This window comes from Hakea prostrata, chromosome 1 (genome assembly GCF_041222555.1).
Source record: "Hakea prostrata isolate BN-2017 chromosome 1, UWA_Hpros_2, whole genome shotgun sequence".
Lineage (NCBI taxonomy): Eukaryota > Viridiplantae > Streptophyta > Magnoliopsida > Proteales > Proteaceae > Hakea > Hakea prostrata.
Window position 1 is genome coordinate 17,495,798 of NC_142600.1, and position 18,114 is coordinate 17,513,911.

An 18,114-nucleotide genomic window follows, 5' to 3' on the forward strand; every position below is an offset into this window, starting at 1 on the left:
GTGGTTGGAAAAGAGAGAGAGAGAGATCAAAGAGTAGGTGGCAGAAGTTGGTGGGGGCAATTAGTAGTATAGTGATAGGAGGGTGTGTGACATATATTATAAGCATTTTAAAGACAGAAATGCCACTGGCTTTGATGAATTTAACTTCAATTACTTCATGGTTGGTGAGGTGAGTTGGTGAGGTGGGTCCACATATTTTTCATGTATCATGTTGTATACAAATAAATGGCATGGGTTTCACACTTATATGGTTGAATCAATCTCAACCATCCAATGAATATGATTGTTTTCCAACTGTTCATGCTCAAAGTTTTTTCAAAACCTAATTTACCTTCTCCTCAATCCCGAGGGGTGGCTTAGTTGGCAAAAGACCAATGCTTCCACATAGGAGGTCAGAGTTTGAATCCCCTCCGAACCAGGGGCGAAGCCCCGCCTATATTAATTATATAAAATCTCCCCTGAGTATGTAATCGTGGTGAGCATAAGTTGGCTCGGATGAACCTTGAATAAAAAAAAAAATTTACCTTCCCCTCACTCAAAAGTCTATTATGATCTTTTCCGAATCAACTTGATTGATATGACAAAAACACAAGCCAAAAAATTTACCGAAAAAAGGAAAATGGTTTTATGAATGGAACCATTAAATCAAATTTAACTGGACCATTACAAATTTGGTAGGTGTGATGTGTTTGTAATAAGCAAATTTTGTCTTTTAAGGACCACATTTTTGGCTGATTTCTCTTGGTTGGTATTTTTTGGTAAAGGGAAATTTATTAATGGAGAAATTCAAAGCTAAGAAGTAAATAGAGGCCAATCTATGTAAATCTCACTTCTTTTTTTTTGGGTAAGAAGTTAAAAACTTTATTCATTGAACTTGAAAAGAATACAAAAATACACCAAAAAAGAAAGAAATACAAAAAGAGCAATGCATGAAAATACACTATTCAATTGGACACATTTGGACACATTTGAACTAAGGAGAGGAAATTAATCAAAGTGTCATACATGCAATAGATAGGATCGTCAAAGCTAAGATATGAATCAAACCCAATAAAACCTTAGAATAAATGTTGTAATTAACTATAGCAATAATTAAGCTTTTAAGAAATACGAAATATGTATTCTCCATCAAACTCACTTCCTTGCTTGGTTAATGGTATGGATATCGTGTTTATTTGTTTGGGCGAGGAGAATCTTTCATTGTTAAGGGAGGTTTTGGCTTTTAGAATCTAAAATTTTTAGTTTTTAAATAAAAATAATCAAATCAAATGCACATATTTCATGCTAGATCAGGAAGTCAAGATATTAAAGTATTTTGATTATCATTAATTAATTCTCTACTGTGTTGTTGAGAAACATAACCTCAAGTTGTTGAGAATAATTTGACTATCAAAATTAGAAATGAGAGAGTATTGTAGTTTTTTTTTTTTTTCTTTTCTTCTTTCTAGTTACAAGGGTGTTTTTCATATATAAGGAATAAGAATATTACACATGCCATCAATAAAGGTCTAATTCATGACGTTTTCACTCAGAGTGGTTGGTCTTACAAATCGAGCAATTCTGCGTTGGCACAGAGTATTGTTTCTTTTCTTGGATGGAGACCCATCCGTGGTTAAGGGAGATCTTAGCCTTTAGAATCTATATTTTCTATCCTTAAAATTATTTTTTTAAATAAAAGAATCAAATAGTCATGCTTCATGTTAGATTAGGGAGTTAAAATATGAAGGCATTTTGATTATCATTAATTAATTCTCCGTTGCATGGTTAAGAAACATGAACTCAAATTTATTAAGAATAATTTGATAACGAAAATAAAAAGGACAAAATGTCAAGAATCCAATACTTCACACACGTCAAGCGTAAGCTACAAAGCAGAGAATCAAAAAATAAAAATAAAAATTTACCTTGGTTGGTGACAATGTGACATAGAGGAATTTGAACAAACGTGGGGCCAACGACTAAAACCTAAAGTTGAGTTGTGAATTTTTTTTTCTTCTCTTTTTGGTAAAAGTTGAATTGTGAATTGAATAAAAAAAAAAAAAAAAACCGTATGATCCATCCACTAATTTAAGAAAAATAGAAATTTTGTCAGTAAAGATAAATTATTCAAAACACCAAGGAAAAGTCAATGACTTCTGGTTATAAAGCTTCAGAATTCATGGAGTGGAAGAAGATAGACAGTCTTATAAGTTAGCTGCAGCTTTCATGACCCTTGGAGCAAATAGACAGTCTTATAAGTTAGCTGCAGCTTTCATGACCTTTGGAGCAAAATGAAAATAACAATAGTTGAAATTATAAGTCATAATTTCGATATTCCCAAGAAGGGGGTGACGTTGCATGGATCTATAGAAATTTAGGGTGTAAATGGATAATCGAAATCCGCTTCTGAATTCGCATTGGTATCCATTTAGGGGTATCTGAATCTGTCCGATTATTAATAGGATGCGGATATGGTATACCCCTTTCTTACCGATTATTATATGTCCAATAAAATTATCCGATTAAGTTACTTATTTAGATTTATTATTCTTATTTTTATAAATTTTACCTATCATATGTGACTATTTTTTCTAGATTTTCTACTACAATATCTATAAAAGTTGTTAAATTCTTAAATTTCAAACCTAGCCCTCACAAATAAAAAGGTAAAGATATAAACAGGTAGTGGAAAACTTGTATTCAATCTACATTCATTCCCATTTAAAAGAATCTACTTAAGAAAATAACTATCCGATTATCATCCGAATCCGACAGAATCTATCCGAAAACCGATGGGATATTATTCAAATTCATCCGAATATAATAGGATGTGGATATAGATATACTACTATCCGATCCGATTCGAATCCGGTCCGTTTACATCCCTAATAGAAATACAAGAAAGATCTACAAATATGTAAACAAGTGAAACATGAAGTGTATGTTCATAATTCAAACCCACCTCTTGAAATTGAGTTACTTGGCAGAAATTATGTATCCCAAGCCCTATTTTGAAGATTGTAATTTTCTTTTGTTTGAGGTTGACTTTGTAATTGTTTACAAGTTTAGAAAGCTTAGTTGACTACCATCACGACTGTTGACTTCTTTCGACTTTTTAATTAATATTTTTCTTTTTTTTTTCGGTGCAGTCTTCATTCGCTGAAGTAAGTTATGATTTTGCTTCGGTTGTGGCGCAAGACTGTCTTACCAACTATCAAAGCGGGATTTGATTGAAATTTCAACTGAAATCTCGATCCTACAACCGATTTGATTAGCATGACTGTCCTACACCATTATGACACAGGTCTGAAGCAAAGTCCAAGAAGTTATGTTCTTCTCAAGCCATCGCTTCACAACTTTGAATAAAATTTCTATTTACCAATGAAGTTGCATGATTAGTCCATACCCAGGGTTTTCAAGGTTCATCAGTCACCATCCACCACCCACCACTTACACACTAGCGATGAGATTGAATTAAGACCATATCAACATAAACATCTCACGTGACAGATTGAACTACCCTTTGATAATCACGTGCAATGCGGATAGTTCCAATCATGTTTGGTCTTTTATTTTGATCCATTTATCTTCACCCTGACCCATTTTATGTTTTTTTCAATAGGAAAAAAAAATTCTTGACCTGAAAATAATTCTTTTTGTTTTTTATGTGTGAAAATGCACTATATTATGTGTAGATACCAAACAGACTCACATTGTTAGCCGCCGTTAAATATATTCAAATTTCAAACGTGAAGGGACCAAATTCTCGCCGTTGAATATATATTTTTTTTCTTGTAGCATCCATCTTGAGATCAGCGTTTTAAATGCTGGAGTGCTCTCGACCGATACCAATATAGACACTAATCTGATCAACCAGTATTCAAATAGAAAAATGTAATTTTACACTGATTTATCCACTCGTGTCATGGTTATTAGATTCTACATTGTCTCATAAATTGTTATCGATGAGGAATCACTGGAGAAATAAGAAAATGATCAATTTCCAAAGATGTTCCCATAGTATCAGGGTCAAAAATTTAATTCTTTTTTTTTTTTTTTTTTTTGAATCCGAAGAGTTTATATATAGGGTGGGGGAATATTACTAATATAGGTGCCGTCGGATGGGTGCGAACCCAGGACCTCCCCATGGGAAGCTGGATTTTTAACCGCTCTACTAATCCACCATTGGCAAAAGAAAATTTAATTCTTCTTCAAACTAAGATGTTGTATATTTATAATTTACCTATACTCAATAAGAATATCCCTTAGGAATGAAGAGTTTATAAGATAAGGTAAATTGTAAGGTGGGTCCCACCAGCATTCAACCATGAGCTCATGAATTGACCGAAAAAGCTTGGATCCTGCACATTAAATGCACAGGATCATCAAGCCGAAATTTCAGCCGTAAGATTCGAAATTTCGACCGAAATTCTGATCCCACCGCCTAAAGTGAATGGCTTGATGGTCCTGCACATTTATTGCGCAGGACCCAAGCAACGTCCTAAATCGACCAACCCCAACCACCTACTCCCCCCACCTTGTTGTAGCATGGCTTTTTTCATCACCAACCATGATGGTTACTTTTTGCTACTCTTTGACATTGTCTTTTTCTCTTCATACTTTTTTCAATTTTAACATTTCAGCCTTCACGCTTGTTGACTTAATTTATTCTGATTTTTTAGTCTCGTATTATTTTTTTAACGAGTTAAAAAGATCCCTTAAAAGAACTGATTATAGATTGAAATTATCCAATTATGAGTAAAAAATTTCAATCTCTTTTTGGTTGACATTTTAAAATGACCAAATTATTCTTTATTTTTATCCTTTTAATCTTTTATGTTAATTTTTTTTCTTTCTTTTTTAATGGATTATTATAAAAAGGAAAAATAATAACAAGAATACATTTAATCATATATGATAAATTTCAATAAAAGATAGAGGAAGGAAAAAAAAATTTAAAAGAATATATATCAAAAGATTCTTATAAAAAAGGGGGGAAATTAAAAAAAAAAATTCATAAAAGAGGGAGGGGAAAAATAATAATAATAGAACTAATAGGATATTGATCATCTTACACCCCAGAAGAGAGAGAAGAAATGTAGGGTGGGGAGAAATTTTTTTTAATAAAATATAATTTGACAACTATAACTTTTGAAGTTAAAATTTTCCCTTAAAAAAGGGGTTGGGGAGGGAAGGTTAGGGCAGACGAAGATGTCAAACATAAATTTAGCAAACACAGCAACTATATCAGCAAGATTGGTCACACGTCGGCCCTCGTGCATAGTAAATCAATGCTCCTTTTATGAGTCCTAACTAAACAAGCAAAATGATAGAATTTAGTATTCCTATCCAGATATACATGCCTTAGAGATATTCCTCTCCCTTAACTAATAAATTAAGGAATGTTATTTGGCAAGGTTTCCAACATGACTTTTTTCGACTCTGGTTTGAGAATAGGGCTGTAGAGGCCTTAGGTACTAAACAATGTAATTGAACTAACCTCTCCCTTAACACCATTAAGCTTGGATGGGTCTCCATGAGATCTCCCACCATAAGGTGAATCTTTTACATTTTATCCTAATCAAGATTCAGGCAGTATGATTAGCTGAAACTACAAACAGATACAGTCAAGCAGAGACAGCAACAATAAAGCTGACAATCCAAGGCAGTTTCAAAATTTTCAACAAGACTAGAATCAAATAACCATCAAGATGGCCCCATTATTTGTAGTTACAACACCACCATCTAAGCTCATAGTTGAATCTAAAATCAGTATCAAAGTGTTTTCTACTTGTACACCAAAACCTATCCATATAGTTACCAAGATAAAATAAACAAAATTCCAAACCATGTAAAGAGCACAGGATAGTGAATTTGCCAGCTAAATCTCCATAAAGAAGCTGCTATCTTAGCCTTTTCTGTCCATCAAATCCAAATCCAAATCCAACTCCGAAAGGATGAGAAACACCAACCCCAAACAATTGGTGAATCTATAAATCTTAGAAGTGGTATGGCTGACAAAGACAATCAAGGGCGTGTATTAGTTTTCTCCTGGGACCAACTGCAACTGCACCCATATCTCTGAGCTTGCTCATGGTCAGATTCATCAACTGAAATTTATTGACTTTCTTCCCCTGAAATATTTGTATAAACTGTCCCAGACCCTGTGATACCAACCAATTGCTCAACCCACCAGCGCTTTCCAGCTTCCTCTCAAGATTCAAGGCCCGCATGCTTCGATTCTGCAGTGAACCCCTGATCAGGCAGCCAACTGCATCATGACAAGCATTTCGAGGAAGAAATGGCCGCTTAACCTTTTCAGAAACCATAGGCTCTGCTGCTACTTTCAATGATCTATAGGAGCCAAAAGCACGTTCATCACTGGAAAATGATGGATTAGATGGTTGCTTCATATCATCAGAAACTCTTGGTGCCCCTACTGGTTTCAAGGGTCTAATTGTGCCAAGCACATTTGCTTCACCAATAAAATCTAAACTTGGTGGTTGCATTGATTCTCGACCAAGCTGATCTGGCAAATCCAACCTTGTTGCGATACCTGGCTGAGGTAACATATCCGCTACGGAATCAGGTCGAAGGGTAGGAGCTACTTCGTCAGTTTGAGTATTCACTGTGGAAGCTAGTGCAGAGTTCTTCTTCCATCCATCCTCTAAATTCTTGCTAGGATGTCTCTCAGTTGGGTCCACTGATCTACACCTGAAAGCTCTCTTCAACTTAACTAACCTTTTATTTGTTCTGTGTCTTTTGGTTGTACAAGCCTGTTGTAACTTGTCCTTTTCAGGATCAGGTAGACAGGCAAGACTTCCTCCATTGATCTGAACATTCTCAGCAGAAGCTAGTGTTTCCTTCTGTCCATCCTGTGAAGAGGTGCCAGGATGTTTCTCAACTTGAACTACAGACCTGCATTTAACTGCTTTTTTAGACTTGGCTTGTATTTTATTTCTTCGCAGTCTTCTGGTTTTAGAACTAATGGGTGCTGATAGTGGAGGAACCAGGATAGTAATTCTCTGCTTCTTAACCATCACCCAACTATCTTCTTCATCAGTTCCAGAGATTGAAGAATCAACAATGCCCCCAAGAACAGTGTCTTTATTTCTGGCAATTGCTGCCAGCCGCCTGTGTTTCGCTTTTACCATTAGATGCAAACCTGCTCCCCAGAAAAAGGAAAAGGGGGGGGGGAATTATTGTATAGTCTGCTAATGGAGGGCCTGATAATTTAAATAATGTATTACTAAAGAATCAACATGAAGCTGAAACTATTTCACAGAAAGCTGCAACAACAACAGGCATTCTCCCAACTAAATAGGGTCACCTACATGGATCCTTGCCTTCCAATCAGCTCTGTTTTGAAGCCATACTAGATACAAGGCCTAAGCAACGCATACCCTTTCTCACCACTCCCTAGTTAAGAGCCGGACCATCTTTATTGGAAGTATGAAGTACAAACTAAAGAAGCTAAATAACATTGTGCTCAACAGAAATGAAATTGCAACCTACAACAAACCCAACGACAAATGAGAGGATGGGCGTGCAGCCCATTGTCTGAGTTGAAAAGCCATGACATGCAGGTCTGGACCAGCAATTTTGAGCAGTCACATCTATATGACCTCTTGGAGTAATACCATAATGGCTGCATGAACTTATATCATGTTAAGTGTTAATTATGGAACTCGATCAGAATGAATATTCTAATCGGGACTAGGATTTATTCTAATCTTCTGATCCTGATTCCTAGTATCAGGAATATATTTATGTAAATCTCACATTAGCAGCTCCCTTTTATCTCACTTCTCTTCTTTGACTCTCTGATTCCACAGGGTTAACTCTGTTACATGCAATCCAAGGATAACGATTGGTTGGTAGTTAATCATGGATTCCAGTTTAAAGGTCCTACAACGTTTCTACTAAAGGAGTGCAGCACCCTATGCTACATACAACTTCACATAAAGCCATAAACTGGGGTTCTATCTCTACTTTACTATGACTGCAGCAATTAAGCTTCAAGTTCTAGGCTGTGGTCTGTCTACCAGCGATCCCTATTGTGATTCCAATCCAAGCAGTGGACACCTGTTATATTTGAAGGCTACCTCAATTTTAGGATCAGATTCTATAATTTCATTCCACTAAAGTGCACCTCACTCCATATGTTACCGATTCAGGGTAACAATTCATTATTTTTACTTCTAATTATTCCTCTGTCATCTCAGCTAATTTCTGTGAGATTTTGGGATCTTACTGCCTTCTTTAAGTACTGTTTGATCTCCTTAGGTCAATGTGACTTATTGCAATTTGGGTTCTAAACCCTGTTCTGACATTTCTTGAGATTTTTGGGTTCTAAAAACCCCAATTTTGGTTCTTCTCATCTTCTGGTTGTGACCCTACTGCTGCTGCTGTGTTTGTGATCAGTGGCTTTCACAGCTGATACTGAACCACTGACAAATAATGTCCAAGTCCAGATTACCAGTATTAAGCTCTCCAGCATTTCAAGCTATGTCATAGTCTCTTACAGGCCCAGCCAGTACAAGATACATACATGCCAAAGGAAAACTGAAGTACATTACTGAGGATCCTCCTACTAAGATAAAAAAGATCCTGCCACAATCACAGCTCATGATGGGTGAATGTGTGAGAACAGAAGGCAGTACAAGAATGCGTACACACCAAAGGATAACTGAAATACATTACTGAGGACCCTCCTACTACAGACAGAAAAGATCAAAAACAACCACAGCTCATGATGAGGGAACATGGTTGCTGAACAGTGTTGAATATGCTGTTAGACCTAACGTGAAGTCTCACGCTAAAACTAAAGATAAAGATGTTTGAGAAAACTTGCATGGAAGTGTTTTTTTCCCCTCAACCAAAGAATCTCCTGTATGTAATAAACCTTTTAACTTCAAACAGGGATATGACTTTAAATGAATACTTTGTTACTTATAAAGATATGGTTAAAAAAAATCCAGATATACCAGCCCTTGACTACCAATGAAAAGCAGTTGAAGGAACATAAGGGTCAAATATGCTGCAAAACTTTTACTTAGTCTATAATCTATATCCTAACTACCAGTTTGAAAAGTTACTTTCTACAGAGGATAAGTTTTCCACTCTAAAGAAGTCTTCCCCTAGCATCAATTATTTGTTTAATCCTTCTAAAATCGATACTATTCCCAAGGATAATTCAGCCTTTATTGCCAATCATGGGCAACGAAGTAGACATGGACGATCCAGAGACTGACGCCGTGGAACTAGCAGTCGTGGCACAAGTGGTCAACCTGTCGATAAATCTTCTTGCGGGTGCATTTATTGTGGTAGATCGAATCATATGGAAAACCTGAGCGGGCAAATGAACTGATTAATATAACCACTCCACAATTGATGCTTCTATTAAAAAGCTGTGTATGGTTCTACATCTACTATACCTTTATTGGGTCTCAAGATGATCACAACCAGTTGCCCAAACACCTTTAACATCTTGAAGTTGTATCTGCCAGCACCTCTGCCACCTTATCGCATACAACAATTGTTCTGTTACCTTCTATCCTTGTTAATGTGTTTATCACGACCTTCAAACAAGGAAGTCCGCTTGACTAAGAAACATTATATTCTTCAGATGGCAAAGGACCTTCTAATGGTACCACACCTAGTACCATACCTTCTCACTTAGAGTGGCATTTTTGTCTTGTTCTCCTCTCTAGCAAAGCTTGAGTTAATGATTTCTAGTTGCAGATTAGTTCCTTGCATCAAGTGTGAAGCATGCGAACTCGGAAAACATCATTATCCATCTTTCCCCACTTGCAGTGCACACAAGAGTTTTTCTTTGTTTTCTTCACTCCACTTTGACATTTGAGGAATTTGTTGAATTCATAATAGATTAGAATTTTTCTAATATGTTATTCTGCAGAATTTTTCTGGATAACCTTGGTTATTGAATAGAATATGGGACAAGTATAGATTGTAATCTCACTTCCTTCCTCCCTTCTTCTCTCCGCTTTACCCTGTCTTTGATATCTCCCTTCTCCTTCTTTTTCCTGTTTTTCCTGTGCCATCTCTTCCACTCATAAATTTAACTGACTCACTTTCTCCTTCCAGCTAGACCAATTCCCCTCCTTCAATCAGCATCATCAGCACTCATTCATTTAGTCATTAATGCCAAAAGTCTAATAGAAGATTCTCTTTATAGTTCACCAAATGAATACTTCAGTTTCTTCCAATGGTTTGAACCTGTAATACACCCTTTATGTGACCACACAACCCAAAGAGCTAACCTTTTGTAGGACAATATGAAGAGCCACTAGACCAAGCTCAGAACAGATATACAATAACAAAAACACAGAAGCTTTGAGCTTAAAAAAAAAACCAAAAAAAAAACCGACTTTGAAGTAAGTCAAGTTTCTACAAGGAAATCAAATACAACAAACTCAGCCTTATCCTCAACTAAATGAGGCTAACTAAATGGATGCTTGCCCTCCAGTCAGTTCCTTTCAAGACAATGCTTGATACAAGACCTAAACCCTGAATTTCTTTCCTCACTTCCTACAGTCATTTAGGTCTACCCTAGGCTCTTTTAGTTCCTTCAATCTGAATCGAATCACTCTCCCGTACTATAGCATCAAAAGGCCCCTATTGAATATGGTCGTCCCACTTCAAATGATTCTCATAGCTTATGATTTATTAAATCAATAAATCAGCTTTAATATGATAACTTCTTATTTTATTCTTCCTAACTTTGTGACAAATCCATCTCAACATCCCCATCTTTGCTACACTAAGTTTATCTCCACAATGCTTCTTAACTGCCCAACATTTTGCACCATACATCAATTGTCATGTAATTGTCCTACAAAATTTTTCTTAAGGTTTAATGGCAAACATCGAACACATCGCACACATAAAACTTTAAATCACATCTCTACCTCATCCATCCTATATCAATTCTTTATTAAAAACATCATCCTATATCTCCTTTATTTATGATTGAGCTCAGATAATAATCACTTTGTCGAGTCTCACTCTTGTCAATTTCACCACCCACTATCTTTCCTAGCATAACTAAACACTATATACTCCACCTTTACTCTGCTAATCTTAAAACCTTATGATTCTACAGTTTATCTTTTAACTTGGAGTTAATCTCTGAATTTGTCTAATCTACCAAAAAGTATCATCAGGAAAAAGTGAAGAAAAAAAAACATACATCAAAGAACTTCATCTTGAATGTCTCTAGTTAAGTCATTCATGATAAGCACAAACAAATATGGGCCTAAAAAAATTATCCTTGATGAAACCTGTATGTAATTGGGAATTCACTACATTGGCACCATCCAACCACAATTGTTAAACTAGTCACCACACCATCAGAAAAATCTTTATTTATTGTATCCATGTATTTACTTGTAACACTTCTCTTCTCTAGTACTATTAGATTAGCTCTCTAGGGACTGTCAAAAACATTTTCAAGGTCAGACCAGACAGATTTCCTCTTGCAATCCCTAAATTTTTTCACGAGTCTTTCAAGTTAATAGCTTCTGCCAAGGATCTTCTTTGTTGGCATTAAACCAAATTGGTTCCCCATATGGTAGTTTCTTATCCCAAGTGGGTCTCAATAACCCTCTTCAATAACTTCAGAGTCTGGCCCATTATTTTATGCATAGTTATTGCAGCTCCAAATGTACTTGTAGTTTTTTAATTGGAACCACATTTCCTCCATTCATCTAGCATTTTCTCTTTGCTCATAATCATATTTAAACACTTTGGTTAGCCTAGATAAACCACAAATTCTTAAGCTCTTCCATGATTCTACTAGAAGCCTCAGTGGGGATTGATACTTTGCTTACTTTCCTCCTTAAAGCTTATTTTACATCAAATACCCTGATTTTTTATAATATGTGATTCTTGATGGGTAATGCAATCTAATAATATTACAAAATATCTTCAACTCGTAAGCTATAGGCATACTATTTCCATCTCTTTAATGTCTTCAACCTTTATAAGTACCTTTAATATTTTCTTTTTAATACACTTAACATAAAAGTTTTCCCCCCTTCCTTTATGCTCATATTGTTATAAAAAAATCTTTATATTTCTTTGTCCTAATCTTTAAAAGCTTCATTTCTGAAAATATTTATAACTTTCTAGATCCTCTACATCCTTAGTTGTTTTGCCATGCTGTAAAACTAACTTTCTTAGAATGGCTGCTTGAACCTCATCATCCCACCACCAAGTGTCTCCACAGAGAATGATGTTTTTCTTTTGATTTGACCAGAACATCTTTAGCAACCTTTTTAATACAAGTAATCATCTCATTCCAAATCGTATTAGAGACTCCCTCAAAGTTTCACTTTCCTCGTTTGACCACTTTATTTGTAAAATATTTCCAAGTATCGCTATCTAAGCGCCCCTAAGACAAGTAAGCTCACCTTTCTAGTGATTTTGCTTGATGAGGCACATATTTATGGCCACAAACTATGTTGTGTGGTCAAGCTCCCTTAGACCTTCTAGTCAAAGAAGGAATCTATTTGGCCACTATAATACTCACTTTGAAGGTAACTAGAAGCTTCTCTATCTCTTCTTATTTACATCAACAACAGCAAACTCAGCCTTATCCCAACTTGACAAGGTCAACTGTGTGATCCAAAGTAGGGAAAACTTTAGACCTAAATGTAAGAAGAGATGACCTGCCAGGGGGGGTGTTGAAGAGGGATGGAGAATGAGATGAGAAATGGAAAATGGAAAATGACAAATGAAACATAAAAGAAAAAAAAATGTAGGATGTAAATGAGAGGAATGAGGTGCACCCCAATAAGTATGGGGAATCTAGACAATCCATGTCCTTCCTCACAACTTTCCAATGGTCATTTTAGGCCTAAACCTACCTCTATTACCTCATCCAATTGAGATCATATCACTCTCTTGGAGCAATTCCAAGTCAGCTCTTATACACTCATTCCTTATTTTATCATTCCTAGTTTTTCAAAATAAGTGTTTACAATGGATAACATAATTCACAACAAAATCTAAACTGAGATCCTCTCCTCATTCCTCTCTCCAAGACAATATCCTCCATGTACACCTTCAAAGCCTCTATGATCCTTCCAACATGCCTATTAAAATCACCCGTTGAATAATCTTTTCCCATTGACTAAAACCTGGCATTAACTCATCCATGTGTTCCCAAAATTGTAGCTAGTTACTTTGATCTAATCTTACTTGGGGTGTGAAGCCACTAATTGTATTCAAACCTCTTTCTCTAATACAAGCTAGATGGATATAATCCAGCCTCCAAATCTTCTAAAATCCACCACATCAGTCTTGAAATCTTTATTTTATAGCAAAGTTTAAAGTCATCCAACTCCTTAGCCTTTTAACCCTTCTACCTAGTCTCTTAAAATATTAATCCATTATCAACTCTTATTGATTAAAGGTTCAATGTTTGAAGATGCTAACCTAATCCTAGGCTTTTGGACCAGCTTCTTTTCCTATGCTCATCCAAAGTGAAGGAACCCTTGCCTATTTGTCGCCACGTCCAGGTATGATGTTTATGGGTTGCAAGTGGATATCCTAGCAAACCCTCCCTCACTTTTGCATATACTCGGGTCATATTGTTGCACCTATTTTTCTGGCAGGATATGCTCTACCATAACATTAACAATATAAAATATCCAACCCATACAAAAGGGTTTAGCTAGTGTTATTTTTCTGATGTTGCCTGCCGATCTGACATATAAAAGAGGAGGTTTTCCAATGCCCAATTCGTGATCTTATCTTCTCCTTCACCCACCAACCCCACAACAACCCCCCCCCCCTCCCAAAAAAAAAATGGAGGGGTGGGGGGTGTATTAGAGAATCCATGGTATAGGCTACCACCACCAATGAAGAACCTTTTTTCCACAAATCTAAGAAAAGGTTTGCGAATGGTGTTAAAAAAAAAAAAGGATAGTGTTCTTTCAGATGAGATCTGAGACACTGAAAAGTCCGGCCATTTAACTCATGGCAATGCCACCTACAGGATGCAATGTTATAATCATCTCAAATCCAAAATCTAACCACCTCCAAAATCACACATATCTTCTGCCTGGGAAATTAGTTTATAGATATAAAGTAGTTTTGACACATAAAATGGGAAATAAATGCTTATGGAAGTTAGAAAAAATAATTTCTGCAGCAAGACCTTTCTCCTCCACTCTTTGTAGCATGTTCATATCTTTTGGTGCAAATTCTCATGTGGTGATGTAGCATGAATTACAAAAACCTAACTTAAACAAAAAAACATTTGCTAGGGTTGAGAAAAACGCTTGAATACCTGAATACCATCAAGTATCAATTACAGTGTAAAATAGACAATATTTGGGGCCAAATGTGAAGGAATTGGCCCAGTTTAAGGTGTTTAGATCTCATTACCTCTTCTGGCAAATAAGAGAATCTGAAGTTTCATGAATAAAGGATGTCCCACAAAGACTAACTCAGTTTAGGGATGGAGTTAAATTTAAAAAAATAATAATAATGATAAAATAAAAGCCAGGATAGGTCTAGAAAGGGGACCGTTACCTGATATACTACTCACTTGAAGGAAAATAATTGCATAACTTATTAGTAGTGGATTGATAAGTTACCCGCTGTTTAAGCAAATGGGGCAAAAAGCATTCCATGTATTTGAAGACAGACTGTGTTGTTAGTTGCTACTTTGAACAGACAAGAAACATAGAATTCCCCCCCCCCCCCCCCCCAAATCCATTAACATGATACAGAAAGCCTCACAAGCCCTTTGCTACATGAGAGAAATGCAAAAGTATCAATCTCTACACCAAACATAACCGGGGGGAAATTGTTTTCTCGGACAAAAATTAAACAGTTATGTAACTTCGGAACAAGGAAAGCAACCGCATTGAAATGGTACCACCAGGCAAACAGTAACCTAAAACAGAAAGGGATGCTAACGTTAATCACCAACACCACCCAGTTCGAATAAATGCTATTTTTGCTAATAAAGCTATGAATCAACTCAAACTATCAAAAAGGTGTAGTTTAAGATAGTTCCTCCGTAATATAAATTCCAAACCAAGGATTTTACAAGAAAGAGTCCTTTGATTTGCAAAACGAAATATGTTATTACAGTGGTATACTGGAAAGGAAAGCAGTAATTCATAATGATCAAACGTTGGAACAATTCAAGAGAGACGGTTGTGGAAACTGAAAGGGAACAATGAAATTACCAACAGAAAGTACAGGGCATCCGTATTGTTCTTGCCGTCGAGGAAACCTCCAAAAATCTAAGAGGATAGATGAACACAGAGCGAAAGCATTTTCACGTTTTAACGAAGTTAAAAGAACCGACTCCTCGTGCTGTCGCGCATGCTACCAGAATCGTGACCAAACGGTCCCCCGGAGTCCATTTCTAACTTGTGGATGTGTGACACGTGTTCTCATATACATCAAAAGGGTGAAATTAAATATAAAAGATTGAAGAAAATAATTTTATCAATGGAGGTTGATAAAGTGATAAGATGAATACTTCTCAACAAAGATCTCATGGGTTCGATCATTGCGGACAACAAAGTTCCCTCCAATGATGTAATTGAGATGCGCGCAAGCTAACCCGGATGAACCTTAAATACAAGAAAAAGAAAAAAAAATATTATTTTTATTTAATCACAATAATTTTATGTGACTTATGAATATATGTAAAAAATGGACTAAATCCCTGTCCATGTGCATGTCGATCTCAGTTTGTGGGGCAGCTGGGACAAACCCTCCTAATGTATTGTGTAAAATATGGGAAGGAAGTACAAAACTCTACCCTGATAGATAGAGGATATTTGAACTGCTCAGACCCATCCACCATTTATCCATCTGGAGTCCAAATCACCTCTACCTAAGAGTAGTGTAGTATGTGCCTCGACGCTTCTTTCCCCACAAATTGGGTGGGGCCTATGTGGGACCCCCTAGTGTCACATATCTAAATTTTTTATAAGAGTTTTGACATGCTGCCTACTTAAGTTAGGTCAAAACTCTTAATTGTCTACTTAAGTGATAGAAATTGCATAATATACATATTGGTCCTTTCAGAATTATAAGTTATCCTATAGTTATTATTTCATTAATTTTGAAATTAGAATGACCATTTTACCCATGGGGAGACGACAAATATATGTTTTTTCTTTTTATTTTATTTTACAAAACTCACTCATTTTTTAAAATTTACAAAAAAAAAAAAAACTCCCTGTTCACTTGACAAAAAAAAGTTTTTAGGTGGAAGTCTGGGTCACCTTCTCTATCAACATGCTTCTCCTTCTAGAAATCCTGCTTCACAATTCAATCCACAAATGAGTAAGGAATTGAATGAACAAAGTATTTGAGACTGGATGGAGTTCTCTCAATATCAGACCGAATAGATTCAAAGATTTGTGAAGCAAGGGAAGGAGAAGAAGATGCATTGAAATGAAGAGTGTTTGATGGAAAGTTGATGTGGGTCGGGAGAGCCAATGACATAGAAGTGATCAGAGAAGTGAGTGGCGAAGATGAAGGAATTAAGAAGGGACTGAATTGGGGGAGAAAGAATCGACAAGCCTGACGTTGATAGAGACGGAGACTTCCAGGGAGTGAACAGAAGTAAGGAGCAAAGAAATGAAAATAAAGGATTGGTGGGAGAGAGACTTCTCAAGGGAATAAGAGACACAGTGGAAGGGATTGCTGGAGAGTCCGGATCCCCACCCCGTCGGGGGAGCACAGACTGCTCCCCGACGGCTTCCCAACCACAAAAACACGTGGGGCCCAAAGGTGAAAATTTTATTTTTAGTTTTTATTTTTTATTTTTTTTTCAAAAAGTGTGTTGAGAGTATAGTTTGCTTAGCTATAGAGCATCTTCATCTAGACTCATTACCTAGTTGTTATGTTGGCCCTTAATAGCAAGGTCCAATCTCTTGATTGGCCTAGTTCAAGCTTGTTGGAGGAGATTCTCAAGATCTTTGCAAGATTCCATCCAGTTGTGTTTCTCTTCATGTCCAAGTCAAACAATACTCGGTCGGGCAAATTATATAGGCAAAGGGTCAAAGAAACTTAGGTTAAATAGAGTTTGGTGGCAGTCTCCACCACTCTTCTTTGTAAACAATAGTTTTTTTGCCTCTAACATTTCTCTAGAGAGCTTGATGTGAATCATTGCTTGACCAAAAAAGGAGAAATGTTTCGAGAAGAGTTGAAGGATTAATATCATCAGTTTGAATCTTCGAAATGTATGGATAACCAAATGAGATTAGAGCATTGCTATTGGATCCGATGGATTTGGTTGGTTGTTGGAATGGAGACAAGGGTTGGTCGCCGGCAGGGGGAGGGGTAGTGGGGTTTTTGGCAAGGTGCATTCTTTATCGGAGTCTTTGTCAAAGGTCAATGACTGTGAGTTGCTAGTGGAGAGAGACAATGGGAGAGGAGTGAGAGAGAGGGGCAAGGAAATGCTTTAGAGGGCATTATAGTAATTTGACCACATGAGGAGTATTTTGGTCAGTTGGCCACTTCAATTTGAAAGTAACAGTCAAGGTTGGAAAGTTAACAATGGGTTTTTTGAAAAGTGAAAAGTGGGTAACATGTAATTTTTGCCACTTAAGTGGACAGTCAAGAGTTTTGGCCCAACTTAAGTGGACAACATGAAACAAAAGAAAAGGAAAAAAAAAAAAACCAAGCCAAAGGGGGAAGAAGCATCAGCAACCCCACCAGAAGGGGCACCCTAGACCTCATCAGGTATGACAAACACACAGAGCATAAAGATGATTCCAATTATTATTATTCCATGGAGTCCAGATCCTCTGCACCCAAGCGGCCTCCTTGTAGCAGATACAAGAGGGCCCAGCGAGGGTGGAGAGTGGGGACAGGCGTCGGTGGAAGGATCCGCTTCCCTATTCCATGACAACACTATGCCACACACATTCCGGCTTCTTACGGTAACATCAAGGTATGTAAGGTTGAAAATATTGAGATATATGTGACATAACCCAAAGGTGAGATACCTACCTCCTTGGCACTTTTGGAGGTTTAGCTCCTTGAGATGGTTTGATCCTAATGAAACACGCAATATCTCCTTAAAGACAATCTAATCCTAACCGGATAAGTTGTATAGAGCTAATTGTAAAT

At 36.6% G+C, this 18,114-nt stretch overlaps 1 protein-coding gene across 1 annotated transcript; it reads right to left on the bottom strand.

Moving 5' to 3' along the window:
- Positions 1-5,259: 5,259 nt before the first annotated feature.
- Positions 5,260-15,328, bottom strand: LOC149027970 (Sterile alpha motif (SAM) domain-containing protein). The gene is made up of 2 exons (XM_089167362.1): positions 15,207-15,328; positions 5,260-7,144 (listed from the first exon to the last, which is right to left on the bottom strand). The coding sequence occupies exon 2, from the start codon at positions 7,131-7,133 to the stop codon at positions 5,979-5,981; it is 1,155 nt and encodes a 384-aa protein (XP_089023488.1). The 5' UTR covers positions 7,134-7,144; positions 15,207-15,328; the 3' UTR covers positions 5,260-5,978.
- Positions 15,329-18,114: the final 2,786 nt, after the last annotated feature.

Coding starts and splice junctions, on each gene's coding strand:
- LOC149027970 (XM_089167362.1), bottom strand. CDS start 7,133: ATGGTAAAAGCGAAACACAGGCGGCTGGCAGCAATTGCCAGAAATAAA.